Source organism: Aethalodelphis obliquidens, unplaced genomic scaffold (genome assembly GCF_003676395.1).
Source record: "Aethalodelphis obliquidens isolate GAN/ISIS:26980383/991018 unplaced genomic scaffold, ASM367639v1 scaffold36, whole genome shotgun sequence".
NCBI lineage: Eukaryota > Metazoa > Chordata > Mammalia > Artiodactyla > Delphinidae > Aethalodelphis > Aethalodelphis obliquidens.
Window position 1 is genome coordinate 10,611,802 of NW_020837980.1, and position 17,945 is coordinate 10,629,746.

The 17,945-nt window shown below is 37.3% G+C and overlaps 1 protein-coding gene across 1 annotated transcript in view; it reads left to right on the top strand.

Annotated features, from left to right (window-relative positions):
* The window catches only part of ST8SIA1 (ST8 alpha-N-acetyl-neuraminide alpha-2,8-sialyltransferase 1), a 149,971-nt gene extending 135,380 nt beyond the window's left edge, over positions 1 to 14,591 (top strand). The window contains exon 5 of the mRNA XM_027129442.1: positions 12,128 to 14,591. Coding sequence (XP_026985243.1) covers positions 12,128 to 12,614 — 487 coding nt within the window. The 3' untranslated portion in view covers positions 12,615 to 14,591. The remainder of the gene's footprint in view (positions 1 to 12,127) is intronic.
* Positions 14,592 to 17,945: the final 3,354 nt, after the last annotated feature.

A 17,945-nucleotide genomic window follows, 5' to 3' on the forward strand; every position in this document is an offset into this window, starting at 1 on the left:
CATTCAAGAGGATACAAACAATAAACAAAGATATATATATATCTTTGTTTACTATATATATGTAGTAAAATGTCATGTAGTGATAGGTATAATGGACAAATGCAACAAATGTGAGAGAGATGGGGGTGGGCAGGAAAGATTTATTTGATGTGCTTTCATTTGAGCCAAGACTTAGAAGTGAAGGAGGTTCTATAAATATCAGAAGCACCCTCAGAGAAACGGAAGTGCTGGATCAGTAGGTGTGCATGTTGAAGATGCCAAATCACCTTCCAAACTGTAACAATTCATACTTCCATTTGAAGCATAAAGTACCCCTTTTTCATACTCTTTCTAATACTTGTTATTATCATGTTCCTTAACTTTTACCGATTGGTTATGTAGAAAACTGTTATTTCACTGTAGTTTTAATTGTTACAGTTTTTAAAAATTGATATAAATGTATGATTTGAATGCTAGTGAGGTTGTGCATATGTTAATATGTATGTTGGCCCTTTGAATTTCCTCATCTCAGACTCGACAGCTCATTGTGCATTTGTCTGTTGTGTTATTTGTATATTATTGATTTTTATTGTTTGTATCCTGGATATTAATCCTTTGGGGGTTGCTTTTTTTAAACATCTTCATTGGAGTATAATTGCTTTACAATGGTGTGTTAGTTTCTGCTGTATAACAAAATGAATCAGCTATACATATACATATATCCGCATATCTCCTCCCTCTTGCGTCTCCCTCCCACCCTCCCTATCCCACCCCTCTAGGTGGTCACAAAGCACCCAGCTGATCTCCCTGTGCTATGCAGCTGCTTCTCACTAGCTATCTATTTTACTCTTGGTAGTGTATATATGTCAGTGCCACTCTCTCACTTCGTCCCAGGTTACCCTTCCCCCTCCCCGTGTTCTCAAGTCCATTCTCCACATCTGTGTCTTTATTCTTGTCCTGCCTCTACGTTCTTCAGAACAACTTTTTATTTTTTCTTAGATTCCATAAATATGTGTTAGCATGCGGTTAATCCTTTGTTATGCATGTTGTAAACATTTTCTCTCAATCTGTTGCTTGTCTTATTAATTACATAACCTTTATCTTATAGAAATATTTAATTTTGAAGCAGTCATGTTTATCCATCTTTTCCTTTATGGATTTTGCTTTTAGGGCCTTATTTAACAAGGCCGTTTGTATCCCAAGGTCTTAAAAGTATTTTCTTATATTTTCTTCTAATTTTAGAATATATTTTTATTCCATCTGGAACTTAATTTTCTGAACACTATGAGGGAGGAATTTATCTTAGTTTCTATTATTTGGCTTGCCAGTTGTCCCAGTACAATTTATGGAAGTCAGTTTTTATGAATTGGTTTGAAATGTCACTTTCATCATATAGGAAATCCCTAAATATGCCTAGTTCCATTTTTAGACTCTTTATAGATTGTCTGCTCTTTCATGGATTCTGTTGTGTTTTTATTACTATAGTTTTATAATCAGTTTTGATATTTGGTAAGTTAAGTCCTTCCTGTATTCTTCTTTTATCTAAAATTGCCTTGAGTATGTATACTTGATTTACCTTTCATGTGAATTTTAGATTCATCATATAAAATTTTATTTTAAAATAATATTGGAATTTTGGTTGAGATTGCATTGAACCTATAAATTTATTTGGGGAGACCTCTTTCAGTATTCATTATTGTCTCCATAAAAATGTTATATATTTATTTTTAGGTTTCTTTCAAGGTGTTTGGGGACATGTTGCTATTACAAATAAACCTTTGATACTATGGGTTTTTTTAATATATGCTTGCTCTTGTGTAGGGAAACTATGGATTTTTTAAAGACTTTATTTTTTCAGAGCGGTTTTACGTTTGCGGCAAAATTGAGAGGAAAGTACAAAGATTTCCCATACGTCCCCAACCCCACACATGCCTAGCCTCCCCCATTATCAACATCTCCCACTAGAGGTACTTTTGTTACCATTGACGAACCTACATTAACACATTATAATCACCCAAAGTCCATAGTTTGCATTGCAGTTCAGTCTTGATATTGTACATTCTATGGGTTTGGACAAATGTATAGTGACATGTATCCATCATTACAGTATCATACAGAATATTTTCACTGCCCTAAAAATCCTCTATGCTCTACCTATTCATCCCTCTCTCCTCCTCCAACCCCTGGCAACCACTGATCTTTATGTTATACTATATCTGTAGCTTTGCCTTTTCCAGAATGTCATATAGTTGCAATCATACAGTGTGTAGCCTTTTCAGATAGGCTTCTTTCACTTAATAATCTGCCTCTAAGGTTTCTCCCTGTCTTTTAATGGCTTCGTAGTTCATTTCATTTTAGTGTTGATCATATTCTGTTGGATTGAAATAATACAGTTTCTTTATTCATTCACCTAGTGAAGGACATCTTGGTTGCTCCCAAGTTTTGGCAATTACGAATAAAGCTGCTATAAGTACATGTGTACAAGTTTTTATGTGGACATAAGTTTTCAACATCTTTGAGTTGAAGGAGCATGATTGCTGGATGGTGTGGTAAGAGTACGCTTAATTTTGTAAGAAACCACCAAACTGTCTTCCAAAGTGGCTGTACCATTTTGTATTCCCAACAGCAGTGAATGAGAATCCCTGTTACTTCACGTCCTCACAAGTATTTGGTGGTGTCAGTGTTCTGGATTTTGGCCATCCTCATAGATGGGTAGTGGTATCTCATTGTTGCTTTCATTTGACTATCCCTGATAATGTATGATGTGGAACATCTTTTCATATGCTTATTTGCCATCTGGTGAGATGTCAGAGTCTTTGGCCCATTTTTTAATTGAGTTGTTTGTTTTCTTACTGTTGAGTTTTAACAGTTCTTTGTATATTTTAGATAACAGCTCTTTATCAGCTGCGTATTTTGCATATATTTTCTCCCAGGCTGTGGCTTGTCTTCTCATTCTCCTGACATTGTCTTTCACAGAGCAGAAGTTCTTAATTTTAATGAAGTCCAGCTTATCAATTATTTCTTTCATGGATTGTGCCTTTGGTGTTTTATCTAAAAAGTTATCGCCATACTCAAGGTCATCTAGATTTTCTCTTGAATTGTCTTCTAGGAGTTTTATAGTTTTGCATTTTACATTTAAGTTTATGTTCCATTTTGAGTTAATTTTTGTGAAGAGTGTAAAGTCGGTGTCTAGATTCATTTTTTGGCATGTGGATGTCCACTTGCTCCAGCACCATTTGTTAAAACGACTGTCTTTGTTCCACTGTATTGCCTTTGCTCCTTTGTCAAAGATCACTTTGCTCCTTTGTCAAAGACCCACTGTATTTATGTGGGTCTATTTCTGGGCTCCCCATTCTGTTACATTGATCTGTTCTTTTACCAATTCCATACTGTCTTGATTTCTGTGCCTTTATAGTAAGTGTTGAAGTTGGGTAGTGTCAGTCCCCCAACTTCGTTCTTCTCCTTCAATATTGTATTGGCTACTCTCAGTCTTTTGCCTCTCCATATACATTTTAGAATCAATTTGTTGATATCCACAAAAGAACTTGCTGGGATTTTGATTGGGGTTGCACGGAATCTATAAATCAAGTTGGGAAGAACTGACATCTTGAGAATATTGAGTCTTCTTATTTGTAAACATGTGATGTCTCTCCATTTATTTAGTTCCTCGATTTTTATTTAGTTCATTAGAGTCTTGTAGTTTTCCTCGCACAGATCTTGTACATATTTTGTTAGATTTATGCCTAAGTATTTCATTTTGGGGGTTGCTAGTATAAATTGTATTGTGTTTTTTATTTCAAATTCCACTTGTTATTACTGATATATACGAAAGCAATTGACTTTTGTATATTAACCCTGTATCCTGCAGCCTTATTAGTTCCAGGAGCATTTTCAATTCTTTCAGATTTTCTACATGTCATCTGAAAAGACAGTTTTATTTATTCCTTCTCAATCTGTATACCTTTCACTTCCTTTTCATATCTAATTGTATTAACAATGACTTCCAGTATAATGTTGAAAGTAGTGGTGAGATCCTTGACTTGGAGACATCCTTGGCTTGTTCCCAACGTTAGTGGGAGGGCTTCAAGTTTCTCACCATAAAGTATTATGTTAGGTGTAGGTTTTTTATAGATATTTTTTAATCAAGCTGAGGAAGTTCTCTCCTAGTTTAACTATGGATTTTTAGAAGTTGATCTAGACTTTATTGGTTTTAATAAATAATTTTTCAGTTGGTTCTCTTATATATTCTAGACAGGTAATTATATCATCTGTAAATATTGACTGCCCCTTGTAAACATACTTGAAATATGTTTTCCAGTGCAGTATGTATATTTTTATGTGGTTGATGATCTGGACTTTATGATAATAATTGTTTTAATATACTTATGTATATATATCATACTATATATTTTCTTGTGTGACATAACGTGGTCATTTTAGAAACTTTCTATTCATGTTTAAAAATAATAGACATTTTAAAATTAAAGACTTAATTATGATTGTGGGTTTGTGAACACCTATCTATCTGAATTTTAAGCAGTTTTGCTAAATATATATATATATATATGTGTATATATATATATATATATACACATATATATATATATATTTTTTTTTTGGCGTACGCGGGCCTCTCACTGTTGTGGCCTCTCCCGTTGCGGAGCACAGACTCCGGACGTGCAGGCTCTGCGGCCATGGCTCACGGGCCCAGCCGCTCCGCGGTATGTGGGATCTTCCCGGACCGGGGCACGAACCCGTGTCCCCTGCATCGGCAGGCAGACTCTCAACCACTGTGCCACTAGGGAAGCCCGCTAAATATATTTTGAAACTACCTTGTTAGGTGCATAAAGTTTCTGGACTGTTACACTTTTGGGTGGTGTTGTTCATTGGATCAATATACATTAGTTTATATTTTTAATTTATTTTATTGAAGTATAGTTGATTGACAATGTTTTGTTAATTTTTGCTGTACAGCAAAGTGATTCAGTTATACACATATATATATTCTTTATTTTCTATTTTTATGATTTAAAAAATTTAATATCTGTTTTACCAAAATATTATGTGTATAATACATAGTTTTCAAGATCAAATAATATGACTGCTTTCAAACAGAAAGCAGGAATCTCCTGTCATACACTCCCGCAAGAAATGTTTCAAGGCCTTCAACTTCTCTAGCTGATATTTCTCTTGTTACGTTTTAAAGCAGCATGCTTAATTGCAATTAAAATTTTTTTCCATTTACCTATAGATATTTTATGAAAAAATTAAGATTTTTCTCTCTTAAAGTGCTCCTCACAGCACCACTCCCCCATACACACTTACACTTTCTTGTTCTCTCAGTACAGATATATCACAATCAAATCAATAGTGCTTACCTTAGTGTCTATCTAAGTACTGTTCACATCTGAGACAAAAAGTCTATTACAAGTATTGAATATCCGCTTCAACTTTTAATTTTTCCCCAGAGTAAATAAAGGCTTTCCATGCAACAGTCACTAATTCATCTCCAGACTCCCAGTAGAGCTGCAAATCTTCTTTCATTACTGCCTACATGCTAGTCTGTCAGAGTCACTATTTTGTTGTTGAGACATCCTTTTATTTATTTATTCATTTATTTTTTTGTTAGCATGCGGTATTTGTTTTTCTCTTTCTGACTTACTTCACTCTCTATGACAGACTCTAGGTCCATCCACCTCACTACAAATAACTCAATTTCGTTTCTTTTTTTGCCCTCTTTATTTTTGATTTTTTTTAACATCTTTACTGGAGGATAATTGCTTTACAATGGTGTGTTAGTTTCTGCTTTATAGCAAAGTGAATCAACTATACGTATACACACATCCCTATATCCCCTCCCTATTGCGTCTCTCTCCCACCCTCCCTATCCCACCCCTCTAGGTGGTCACAAAGCACCAATCTCCCTGTGCTGTGTGGCTGCTTCCCACTAGCTATCTATTTTACATTTGGTAGTGTATACATGTCCATGCCACTCTCTCATTTCATCCCAGCTTACCCTTCCCACTCCCCATGTCCTCAAGTCCATTCTCTACATCTGCGTCTTTATTCCTGTCCTGCCCCTAGGTTCTTCAGAACCTTTTTTGTTTTTTTTTTTAGATTCCTTATATATGTGTTAACATACGGTATACGTTTTTCTCTTTCTGACTTACTTCACTCTATATGACAGACTCTAGGTCCATCCATCTCACTACAAATAGCTGAATTTTGTTTCTTTTTATGGCTAATATCCATTGTATATATGTGCCACATCTTCTTTATCCATTCATCTGTCGGTGGACACTTAGGTTGCTTCCATGTCCTGGCTATTGTAAATAGAGCTGCAGTGAACATTGTGATACATGACTCTTTTTCAGTTATGGTTTTCTCAGGGTATATGCCCAGTACTGGGATTGCTGGGTCATTTGGTAGTTCTATTTTTAGTTTTTTAAGGAACCTCCATACTGTTCTCCATAGTGGCTGTATCAATTTACATTCCCACCAACAGTGCAAGAGGGTTCCCTTTTCTCCACACCCTCTCCAGAATTTATTGTTTGCAGATTTTTTGATGATGGCCATTCTGACTGGTGTGAGGTGATACCTCATTGTAGTTTTGACTTGCATTTCTCTAATGATTAGTGATGTTGAGCATCCTTTCATGTGTTTGTTGGCAATCTGTATATCTTCTTTGGAGAAATGTCTATTTAGATCTTCTGACCATTTGGGGATTGGGTTGTTTGTTTTTTTGATATTGAGCTGCATGAGCTGCTTGTAAATTTTGGAGATTAATCCTTTGTCAGTTGCTTCATTTGCAAATATCTTCTCCCATTCTGAGGGTTGTCTTTTCGTCTTGTTTATGGTTTCCTTTGCTGTGCAAAAGGTTTTAAGTTTCATTAGGTCCCATTTGTTTATTTTTGTTTTTATTTCCATTTCTCTAGGAGCTGGGTCAAAAAGGATCTTGCTGTGATTTATGTCAAAGGGTGTTCTTCCTCGGTTTTTCTCTAAGAGTTTGATAGTGTCTGGCCTTACATTTAGGTCTTTACTCCATTTTCAGTTTATTTTTGTGTATGGTGTTAGGGAGTGTTCTAACTTCATTCTTTTACATGTGGCTGTCCCAGTTTCCCCAGCACCACTTATTGAAGAGGCTGTCTTTTCTCCATTGTATGTTCTTGCCTCCTTTATCAAAGTAAGGCGACCATATGTGTGTGGGTTTATCTCTGAGCTTTCTATCCTGTTCCATTGATCTATATTTCTGTTTTCGTGCCAGTACCATACTGTCTTGATGACTGTAGCTTTGTAGTATAGTTTGAAGTCCAGGCGCCTGATTCCTCCAGCTCTGTTTTTCTTTCTCAAAATTGCTTTGGCTATTCGGGGTCTTTTGTGTTTCCATACAAATTGTGAAATTTTTTGTTCTAGTTCTGTGAAAAATATCATTGGTAGTTTGATAGGGATTGCATTGAATCTGTAGATTGCTTTGGGTAGTAGAGTCATTTTCACAATATTGATTCTTCCAATCCAAGAACATGGTATATCTCTCCATCTATTTGTATCATCATTAATTATTTTCATCAGTGTCTTATAGTTTTCTGCATACAGGTCTTTTGTCTCCTTAGGTAGGTTTATTCCTAGGTATTTTATTCTTTTTGTTGCAATGGTAAATGGGAGTGTTTCCTTAATTTCTGATTCAGATTTTTCATCATTAGTGTGTAGGAATGCAAGAGATTTCTGTGCAATTTTGTATCCTGCTACTTTACCAAATTCATTGATTAGCTCTAGTAGTTTTCTGGTAGCATCTTTAGGATTCTCTATGTATAAACATCCTTTTAGAAACTATCTTTTTCTCTCATAGAATCTGATTGATGGCTTTCTCAGCCTGCTGTGTAAACTGTCTTCCTGGAGATTTCCTTTACCAGAATCCATCTGTTGTTATATGTTCTAATTACTAACAGCTCTTTCTTATTACCTAATTTTTTTTTTCATTTTATAGCATCTAAGTCTTAGTTCATGGATGCAAATATTAATTAATAATTAATATTTCTAAACAAACTAATTATAGACTTTTAAGAGTTTTCTTCTGCCTCTTTAATGATCTTGTTTTTTTCTGAGTTCTTTCGTTCTTCCATTCTGTTCTCTGACTTTCGTGTTGGAGGCTTTCCTTCAATGTCTTCTGATCTTGACTATCTGTTCTTGTTTGGAGACTGGAAGCTCTGTGCAGGGACTGGACCTGTTGACAGGTGGACTTCACTCTCAGTTGAACAGAAGGTGGCAAGGTGGCTTTCTCTTGGGTGACTCCCAAGTGTCATAATCTACAGGTCTCTCTCTTGGCCCTCCATTGGCCTGGCTGCCAACACTGTATGAATTGAAAAGAATCCCCAGTTTCCTGTTGGCTGGGCCAGGTATCATCTGGGCACACAGCCACTGTTCCTCCCTAGAGGCTGACACTACCTCTCCACTACACACAGTGATAATTGGCCAGTGCAGGATTTTAGGGTTCTACCCACCTGCATGTTCCTGCTGCCCTATAATCTGAACAATAACCTTGTTGATTGTTCCAAGACACCCACCTTCTCCAGTATCTCCTGCCTTTAGGAATAGGGCACAGCTACCTTTTAGAGTAATGCTTGGCAACTTAGTTTATGTTCTGCCTTCCTCCTGTAAGCTTTCTGTTTTCAGAAGTATTCCAGATGTGGGGATTGACTGAAGGTTTGCCTACTTTTCTTTTTTTTAGGATAAAGGTAGATTTTTTTAAAAAACATCTTTTCTCTTATTTCTAGAGATTTGCTGGGGGGAGAGCTGGGCCCTCACCTTCCCTGATTCTATTCAGTTTGCACCTTGACTGGCAACCTGAAGCTGAACATTTTAACCTTTTATTAATCACAATTCCCTTTTATTGTCTGTATTTTTGTCCATTTTCATGTCAATATACCAATATATTTAGACTATAATGTTGTCAGTATTAACATTCTGTCTGTCATGTTGGCTGAAAATATTTTTTGGAGTCATTTCCTTTTTTTATTTCAGTTATGTTCTTTTTTGTCGTAATGAAATTTCACATCTTAACATAATCAATTTTGTCAATATTTTCCTTTGTAGAAGATATTTTCTAAATGATAAGTTCACAATTGTTTTCGTTAGTTTTTCTTGTTTTCTTTATGTAGACTTTAAATATTTATCTTACGTATCTTGAAATTTTAAAAAAATTTCTTGTCAAGTATGAATCTGTCCCCCCTCAAATTTTCAAATTGTTAACTAGTTATCTTGACGCTGTTTATTAACTAATTTAAAAAATTTCATCGTTTCTATTATCACATATTAAATTCATTTGTAAAATGTGCTATATTTCTGTACTTTGTGTTATATTTTTCTATTGTGTGCCCATATTCTTTATATATTAATCACTTCTATTTTTAATACTTTATTGACTGGTCAGTTTCATTTTTCTTCTTTTTCAATTATTATTTAATAGTTTTCCATTCATACAGTATAGAACAATTCTGAGCTATTCTGAAGAATGAGGTAGATAAAAATAATAAAACATAATATATAAGCTGGTTTTTTAACCATGCCAATAAAATTAGGAGTACAGTAAATCCAAGATGTGTGTTCCTTTTCAAAGTTAAAACTTAAGGAAGGAAAACTACCTTCTTCAAGAATAATCAGTCAGCTTTAAGACAGGGAACATAAAATCAATTGCCTTGATTTTATTGGAGCTGTCTGTAATTCTCATTAGTATGTAGTCCACTACAAAAATAAGGAGAAGTTCCTTCAGCCAGAAGAGCCCTGTGGAATAGAAACCATTCTGCACAGCAGTAAGGAGGGAATGGAGGCAAGAAAGGGAATAAGCAGAAGTGTAATAACTGTTCTAGGATGTTGATGGTGAAATGAGAGAACTAGAGGGTAGCTCTGGGAACACTCTAGGCATATGCTGAATTTTCTTTTATTAAGTTAGAGCCATGTTTAGAAGATAGAAGGGAATAATTCAGTAGAGATGGAGAGGTTGATTGTTTTAAAGAGGGGAGACCCACTAGGGAGTGTGAAACAGCCTGTTTCACAGAGGAGAAGACTCAGAGAGGAAGAAGGAGCAAGGACAAAATTAGAAGATGTAAAGAAAGAGATGCTGAGGGAAAGGTGCAGAGAGTTAGATAGCTTACATTGATGGTGTCGATCTTCTAAATAAGTATAGCCTCCAGACACGTGCATCAGAATCAGCAGGGAATGCTGGGTAAAAATTCAACTCCCTGTATCACTCTCATCAGAATCTAGGAATCTGTGATACAGGTTATTCTAACTAAAGTTTGAGAACCATAGTTCAGATGAAGTAGGAAGTTATCTGCAGGGTGTATCTACACGATTGGGAAAGTGTTCGTGAGCAGCAAATGTGGGCGGGCAATGGAGAGAATAAAAGAATTATTAAGCAGAGCCTATTGAAGTTGGGAAGCAGGAGTTTGTGTTGGAGAGGCTAGCCCAGCTCCACAGTACGGATCAGTGTCTTCCATGCCTTCTTTTAGGGTAAAGTTATTGCACCTAAAAACCCTGTTGTCACTTCTCTGTCAGAGCCCAGGGAAAATTGCTAAGGCAGGCTGCTGAATCGAGGACATGAAGAAAACTTGAGGAATTTCCCTTCCTTTGGGCTTAAGAAGAACATCTTTCTTGGCAGGCAGAGTTCATAACACTGAATGCGACATAAAATCCTGTGGATTTGTGTATTCAGAGTTTCAGTTTCACATATTTCTGATGAGCCCTGCCAACCTGTCAGGCCAGACTTCCCTCTGCTGGTAGTGGCCCAATTCCATTCTCAAATGCTGCTTCTTCACCTGCACGTAACCCAAGACAGGTGACTTCCATTTGTGAAAGAACAAGAAGTTACAAGGCACTCACTGTCTTTTTGTCTTTTTTCACTTGAGCTACATCAGCAGCCTCTTAACTGGTCTCCAGGCCACCAGCCTCTTCCTTCCCCAGATCACCAGAGTCACTTTTTTTGACACAGATTGGCAACTAAACAAATGATGAAATATTCGTAATCCAGATAGTAAGTGCTCTAAGTACTCACTTCTGTGAAGGTTCTCAGTCATCACAGAGTGCAGCTCAAACAAATTAGAGACACAAGGGTTTTTGCAACATACCTCATCTCCCATCACTGCCTCCACAATCCCTGTCTCGCTCGTTCCAGGGACACAGAATACTCATCATTGTTTCAGGACACTGCACCCTTGCCTATGACCAAAGTGTCCTTTATAGTTTAGTGGTTGTTCTTCCTGTTGTTCCCCTAAGGAGATGTATTTAAATGTCATCCCCTCTCTGTAGCTTTCCTGGAACCCACTCTGTCTCCCAAGGCAGAATTATTTTTTCATCTGTATTCCATAGTAATTTATACAAATATCAACGGTTGTACTTAGAACATTATATTGTGCTCACTTATATTTTTGTTTCACAATTGGACTGGAATTTCCTGAGATCAAAAATTGGGTCATTAAAATTTTACTTCCCCAATGCCTGATGCATAGGATGTGTATCATTAATTTTAGCTGAATACATTTGAATCAGAGATCCTCTTTCTATGTAATCCAAACTGAAAGAACATAGGAAAGCATTGGAGCAAGCAATATGGGCAACTCTTAGTAGCATTTTATAATAGAGACAAGTCTTTCTTTTTCCATGTAGTATTATAATATAGCATTCACTGATTAAGCTGCATACTTATAGAATTTCAATGGTAAGAAGTATCTTAGAAGTGGTTCCTTTGATTTGCAGATGAGAAAACCAGTCCTGTGCTTACGTCTACCACACAAGTAGCTTTTATCAAAAGCCTATCCAACAACCAACAATCTTTGTGAATTCATGAATATTAAATCATTTTTACATTCCAGGCAAGTAAATTCTAAAAGAGAACAAAAATGTACAATGCATTTTAGTTCAGAGGGCATCTCATTAAAGAATCTTAACTGGAGCTTAAGATGTTGCGGTGGGGAAAAGTCAGGCTGCTTGATGAGAGAGAACTGGTAAGTTCAAGGTGGATTTTAAATACAAGAGAAGTGTTTTTCTTGTTTTTTGCTGAGATGATATGAGCTATCAGGGCCATCAGAAGAACGGTAGAGTGGGTATTGATGAGTTTCTTTTCTCCAGGTTTAATTGAGCTTCTTCTTTTTGATAGGTTTCAGAACCTGCTATGGTCCAGAAAGACGTTTGTGGACCACATGAAAGTGTATAACCACAGTTACATCTACATGCCTGCCTTTTCTATGAAGACGGGAACAGAGCCATCCCTCCGGGTTTATTACACACTGTCAGATGTTGGTGCCAATCAAACAGTGCTCTTTGCCAACCCCAACTTTCTGCGTAGCATTGGGAAGTTCTGGAAAAGTAGGGGAATTCATGCCAAGCGCCTGTCCACAGGACTCTTTCTGGTGAGCGCGGCCCTGGGCCTCTGTGAAGAGGTGGCCATCTATGGCTTCTGGCCCTTCTCTGTGAATATGCATGAACAACCCATCAGCCACCACTACTATGATAATGTCCTGCCCTTTTCTGGCTTCCATGCCATGCCGGAGGAATTTCTCCAACTCTGGTATCTTCATAAAATTGGTGCACTGAGAATGCAGTTAGACCCATGTGAGGACACCTCACTGCCACCCACTTCCTAGGGACTGTGGAAAAAGAAAGGACTGAGCCAGGGTATTTTTGTTAGGTTTTCTACGTGACTCCAATAGGGAATGGTCAGGTCGTTTCATGGATTTGCGTGGGCCACTTGGAAAAAACGACAACAAAAACTCAAGGGGAACTCTACTTTTACTGTTGGCTGGAAGGAAAAAAAAGAAGTGAAATGTCCTATGAAATCTTTTATAGCACATGGTGGATATGCAACTAGTAACATGCTGATGAAATGATGTTGGTAAAGCACACTTTCATGCTTCAAATAGAGATGACCCAGTTCACAAACAAGACAAAACTCTTAATGGTTGAAGCTGAGGAATTAATCAAGGTATAGTAAATGAAATGCCGGGATAAAAGTGTTAGTGATTATCAACATGAACTGGCTTAATTAAAAGAAAACTATCTTATTAAGACTAACATTAGAGCTATAGGTTTTTAAAAAATTATTATTTATTTTTGCCTTATTTAAGGGCAGTGAGTAGGTGATGGGGTAGATTTTAAAAATCCCTTACTGAATAATATGGACCCAAAATGCTACAGCTGATTATTGTGATGTGTTGAACCAAGTCTATGTTAACTAGAGTTCCCTTCCCTTCCATTTAAAAAACGTTAAGTAAGAATGACCTCCTCCCCTTTTGTCAGGTCTACTTAGACGATGTGAAGCATTGTTGAATTTAGTCTGGGTTGATTCATTGTCAGGATGAAGAGCCACTTTCCCTCCTCAGAATTTAGGGCATAAACTCAATTTTAGGTGTGCATTATGTAACCTGTTTGCATTATTATTATTTTAGTGCCCAAAACTGCAAATGTGAGTGCATTATTTATTTGCAAATTGGCAGAATTGTCTTCATAATTTAATGTTTGGAGATGAAGTAAAGCACAATGACATAAAGCTTAGTCTCTGGAAGATAGATTGGAAGGCATATCCTTTTCTATCTGCCATGGTATGTTCCCTCCAAGATAAAGAATATGCATGCACACATAAGAGAATGCATATATTTGTGTACCCTCATACATAGTCTCTCACACACACACTGTTAAACAAAGCTCATTCCTGTGTGACTATGAAAGCCGAACCCACGTGACCTGGGATGGCAAAAATCTGTAACTGGTGTTGGAGAGCTACAAATGCATTAGGTACTACCTACTACACCTTGATAGGAGAGAAGCCAGCTTACTGCATGCTGCTGTAATGCTCAAACCAGTATGAGATGCAAGCCTTACCCCCAAATCACTCCAAATGAGCAGAATTGGTTTAGTCAATGTGACTCTTCCCAGCATCTCATGAGTAAGTGCTGTGTTAAGCATGGTCATCAAGGCATGGTTCACACCAGTAAAGGGATGTGAATTAGTAGCTGTTTATTCCCTTAGTAACAGGTAGGACTGCTTAGAAGGCTTGTTACCTCAACTTCGACACAACTGCACACAAACTCTGTTGACAGATTACAAGCAGTCAGATGTGTTTACATATAAGAGAAAGGGAGAAGAAACCTCACATGGTCTTTGGGCTTTGGGATGCCTTAATCTAAAAGGAGACAGTAGAAATCACTAACTTTACTTTTAAGTGTCACCAAAATGTAGGTAAACTGTACCCAAAAGTTCTGCTTCATTTTTAATGGTAGAGACTTGGTATACAATATAGACTAAAACAGTTAAACAGGTGGCAGTTTTGGGTGGGTTAATTTAAAAGATACTGAGATAACAAAGCCCTTGGAAAAATTCTACATCATTGGAATAGCCAATTTCTAAAGATAATTGAATATTGAGATTATTATAGAGATCAGCAGTTAAAATACAGCTGGTTGACGTAACACAGAGTCTGTTGATACTTAGAAAGTTAAGAATTTGAGAGTATTGGTTCTCTGCAGATCTCATTTGCTCTTTTGATCCTATTTGGCAGCAAAAATGTAATGAGAATGTACTATGAGGGAGTTGCATTAAATATTCACTGTGTGTACAACCCTGAATATATTTCCTCTTTTGAGCTATTGTTATTACTTAATAACTACCTTAAAAAGAAATATATTTTTAGGTATATGTTTCATCAAAATATAAAAGGCCTAACAAAAAGCGTACATAAAAGTTAATAAAATATGTATCACTCAGATTAGTGCTTTAAGTATTAAAACTGTTCAGGTGTAACTAATGAGCTCCATAGAACGCACGTGTCACAGTTCCATTGGAGACGCCTTCTGGAAATTTTACATCTTATGATTCCTGGGCTATGTTTATGCAATAGGTTTGTACAGTGGTTAGTCTATACATTTGGGGTTTCTGAAAGGCAACACAGAAATGGCCCAAATCGATAAAGTGTCATTAGATCAGGGCTTCTTAATGGGGTGATTCCCCTCCCCCGTCTGCTGACACTTGGCAATGTCTGGAGACATTTTTTTTTTAATTTTTATTTATTTATGGCTGTATTGGGTCTTCGTTTCTGTGCGAGGGCTTTCTCTAGTTGCAGCAAGTGGGGGCCACTCTTCATCGCGGTGTGCGGGCCTCTCACTATCGCGGCCTCTCTTGTTGCGGAGCACAGGCTCCAGATGCGCAGGCTCAGTAATTGTGGCTCACGGGCCTAGCTGCTCCGCGGCATGTGGGATCTTCCCAGACCAGGGCTCGAACCCGTGTCCCCTGCATTGGCAGGCAGATGCTCAACCACTGCGCCACCAGGGAAGCCCTGGAGACATTTTTGATTTCATGATTTGGAGGGTGCTGCCAGCGTCTAGTGGCTAGAGACCCGGGATCCTGCTAAACATCCTACGATGCACGGAGCAGCGCACCCTGCCCCCCCCAGCAAAGAATTCCCCACTTGAAAATGCCAATAGTGCCAAGGCTGAGAAACCCTGGATTAGACCAAAGTGATATTTTGATTGTTCCGTATTGTCTTCAGTTAAGGATACACATACATGCTCACATCACTCAAAGCAGGACTACAATTTAATGAGAATATTTTCTTAGAGTAGGTTACAGTTTGGCATTATTTTATAGTGATAATCCTTAGGTATGGCGTACATATTCCCTTTTCTGTGGTTAGATAGATGTATCTAAACCTAGGAGTTTTGAGTGTCTGTGTGTGTGTACGTGTGTGTAGCATAAAGTTATATATACCCATCCTTATTGAAATATGTGTTTTCCTAAGTGAGGATCTTTCTAGAATTATCTTTCAGAGTACTCTGGCATACTCTATTACTCTTAAGAAGTTGAATTCTTTTTTATTTTTTTCATCTTTATTGGAGTATAATTGCTTTACAATGTTGTGTTAGTTTCTGCTGTATAACAAAATGAATCAGCTATACGTATACATATATCTCCATATCTCCTCGCTCTTGCGTCTCCCTCCCACCCTCTCTATCCCACCCCTCTAGGTCATCACAAAGCACCGAGCTGATCTCCCTGTGCTATGCGGCTGCTTCCCACTAGCTATCTATTTTACAGTTGGTAGTGTATATATGTCAGTGCTACTCTCTCACTTTGTCCCATCTTCCCCTCCCAACCCCCTCCATGTCCTCAGGTCTGTTCTCTATGTCTGTGTCTTTATTCCTGCCCTGCCGCTAGGTTCATCAGTACCATATTTTTAGATTCCATATATATGCATTAGCATACTGTATTTGTTTTTCTCTTTCTGACTTACTTCACTCTGTATGACAGACTCTAGGTCCATCCACCTCACCACAAATAACTCAATTTCGTTCCTTTTCATGGCTGAGTAATATTCCATTGTATATATGTGCCACATCAAGAAGTTGAATTTAAACTCCCATTCTTTTATTTTGTTTATTTGAAATTGAGACCTTCAGCATTGGACCTCTTTCTTTGTCAAATTTGGTTGATTACATTTTAATATTACTGACCTTTAAGATGCAGCTCAGAAGAGATTCAAGTTATGGCAGACACATTTAATATGAAAGTATTTCATCATTTTTGATACATCTGCCAAGAGAAGGTGTCACCCTCTGACATCAGTGTAATTTTTAAATTGCTTTTTAGTGACAAAAATTAGGTTGCTCCATGGGGATAAAAGAGGGGTTGAAGAGACTGAAAATGAGGACCTGTTGTGAATTTTTGTTTTTATTAGCTCCAACTGGAGAATTGCACTGATGTTAAGGATCATGAGTAAGGATGACCTCTGTTTGATTTTAATTAGACTTTGGTCAAATAAAGATGGCTAAAGGATTAAGTCATTCCATAACAAAAGTAATTTTTTATGAAATTTTGAAAGTATGAAAGATTTTTTATGAAATTTTGAAAGTATGAAAGATTTTTATATGGAAGAGGACACTGGACACATGTGCTTTATATAGAGTATTTGACCAAGTTTATACAACATTGTGCATCTAAACTGTAAGTAACACAGGAAGTTAAGGAGTGCTTCCTGGATTTTGTTTCTATAGAATTCACTTTTAGCTATTTTAACAAGGGCAGATGATCCAAAATGATCCAATGATCCAAAGTGACAGATGTTCAAACAGTACTCTGTGTTTGGCTTTGTGATGATTTATGCCCTTTTCTGGGTTAAAAACCTTGTTTAGGTTAAATATAACTTGTACCTGAAGCAATGGGCAACATGGCTTAAATATCTACATGGAAAATAACTGGGAAAATCCTAGGACTCTGAATTTGCCAAAAGTATTCTGAGGTTAGTCAAAAGATTTACAGGAATGTTACAGATAATTTCAAATAGAAATGATATCAGTAACATTTCTTCTTGGCAACTATGGTAGGTTGTAATTTTATTCTATACCACCTCCTATTTCTCTGTTTTGAAAATCAGCCACCTAGAGTTTTCATTTCTATGTTTAAAAATACCGACTTTGTGAAATTTTTAACTGATAAATCCTTGTTAGGAGGGACCTAAGAGGAAAAAATATCACAGTCCACTGAAAGCTTCAGGAAATTCTTACTGTGTTGTATAAAAACTTTCCCACCAGAACCAGGTAATAACTGCTCTCTGTCTGTAGAGTTTCAAAGATCAAGAGCTATAAGGACGTTTGTGGGAACTTGAGGATGAGCATGTAGAGGAATAAGTGTTGAGAACAATACTGTGCTTTTTTTTTTTTTTTTTTTTTTGCGGTACGCGGGCATCTCACTGTTGTGGCCTCTCCCGTTGCGGAGCACAGGCTCCGGACGCGCAGGCTCAGCGGCCATGGCTCACGGGCCCAGCCGAACCGCGGCATGTGGGATCTTCCCGGACCGGGGCACGAACCCGTGTCCCCTGCATCGGCACGCGGACTCTCAACCACTGCGCCACCAGGGAAGCCCCAATACTGTGCTTTTTATTTCTTCATCTTCCCAGTGTAGAGGTTTCCTCTGCGATGATCTGATTT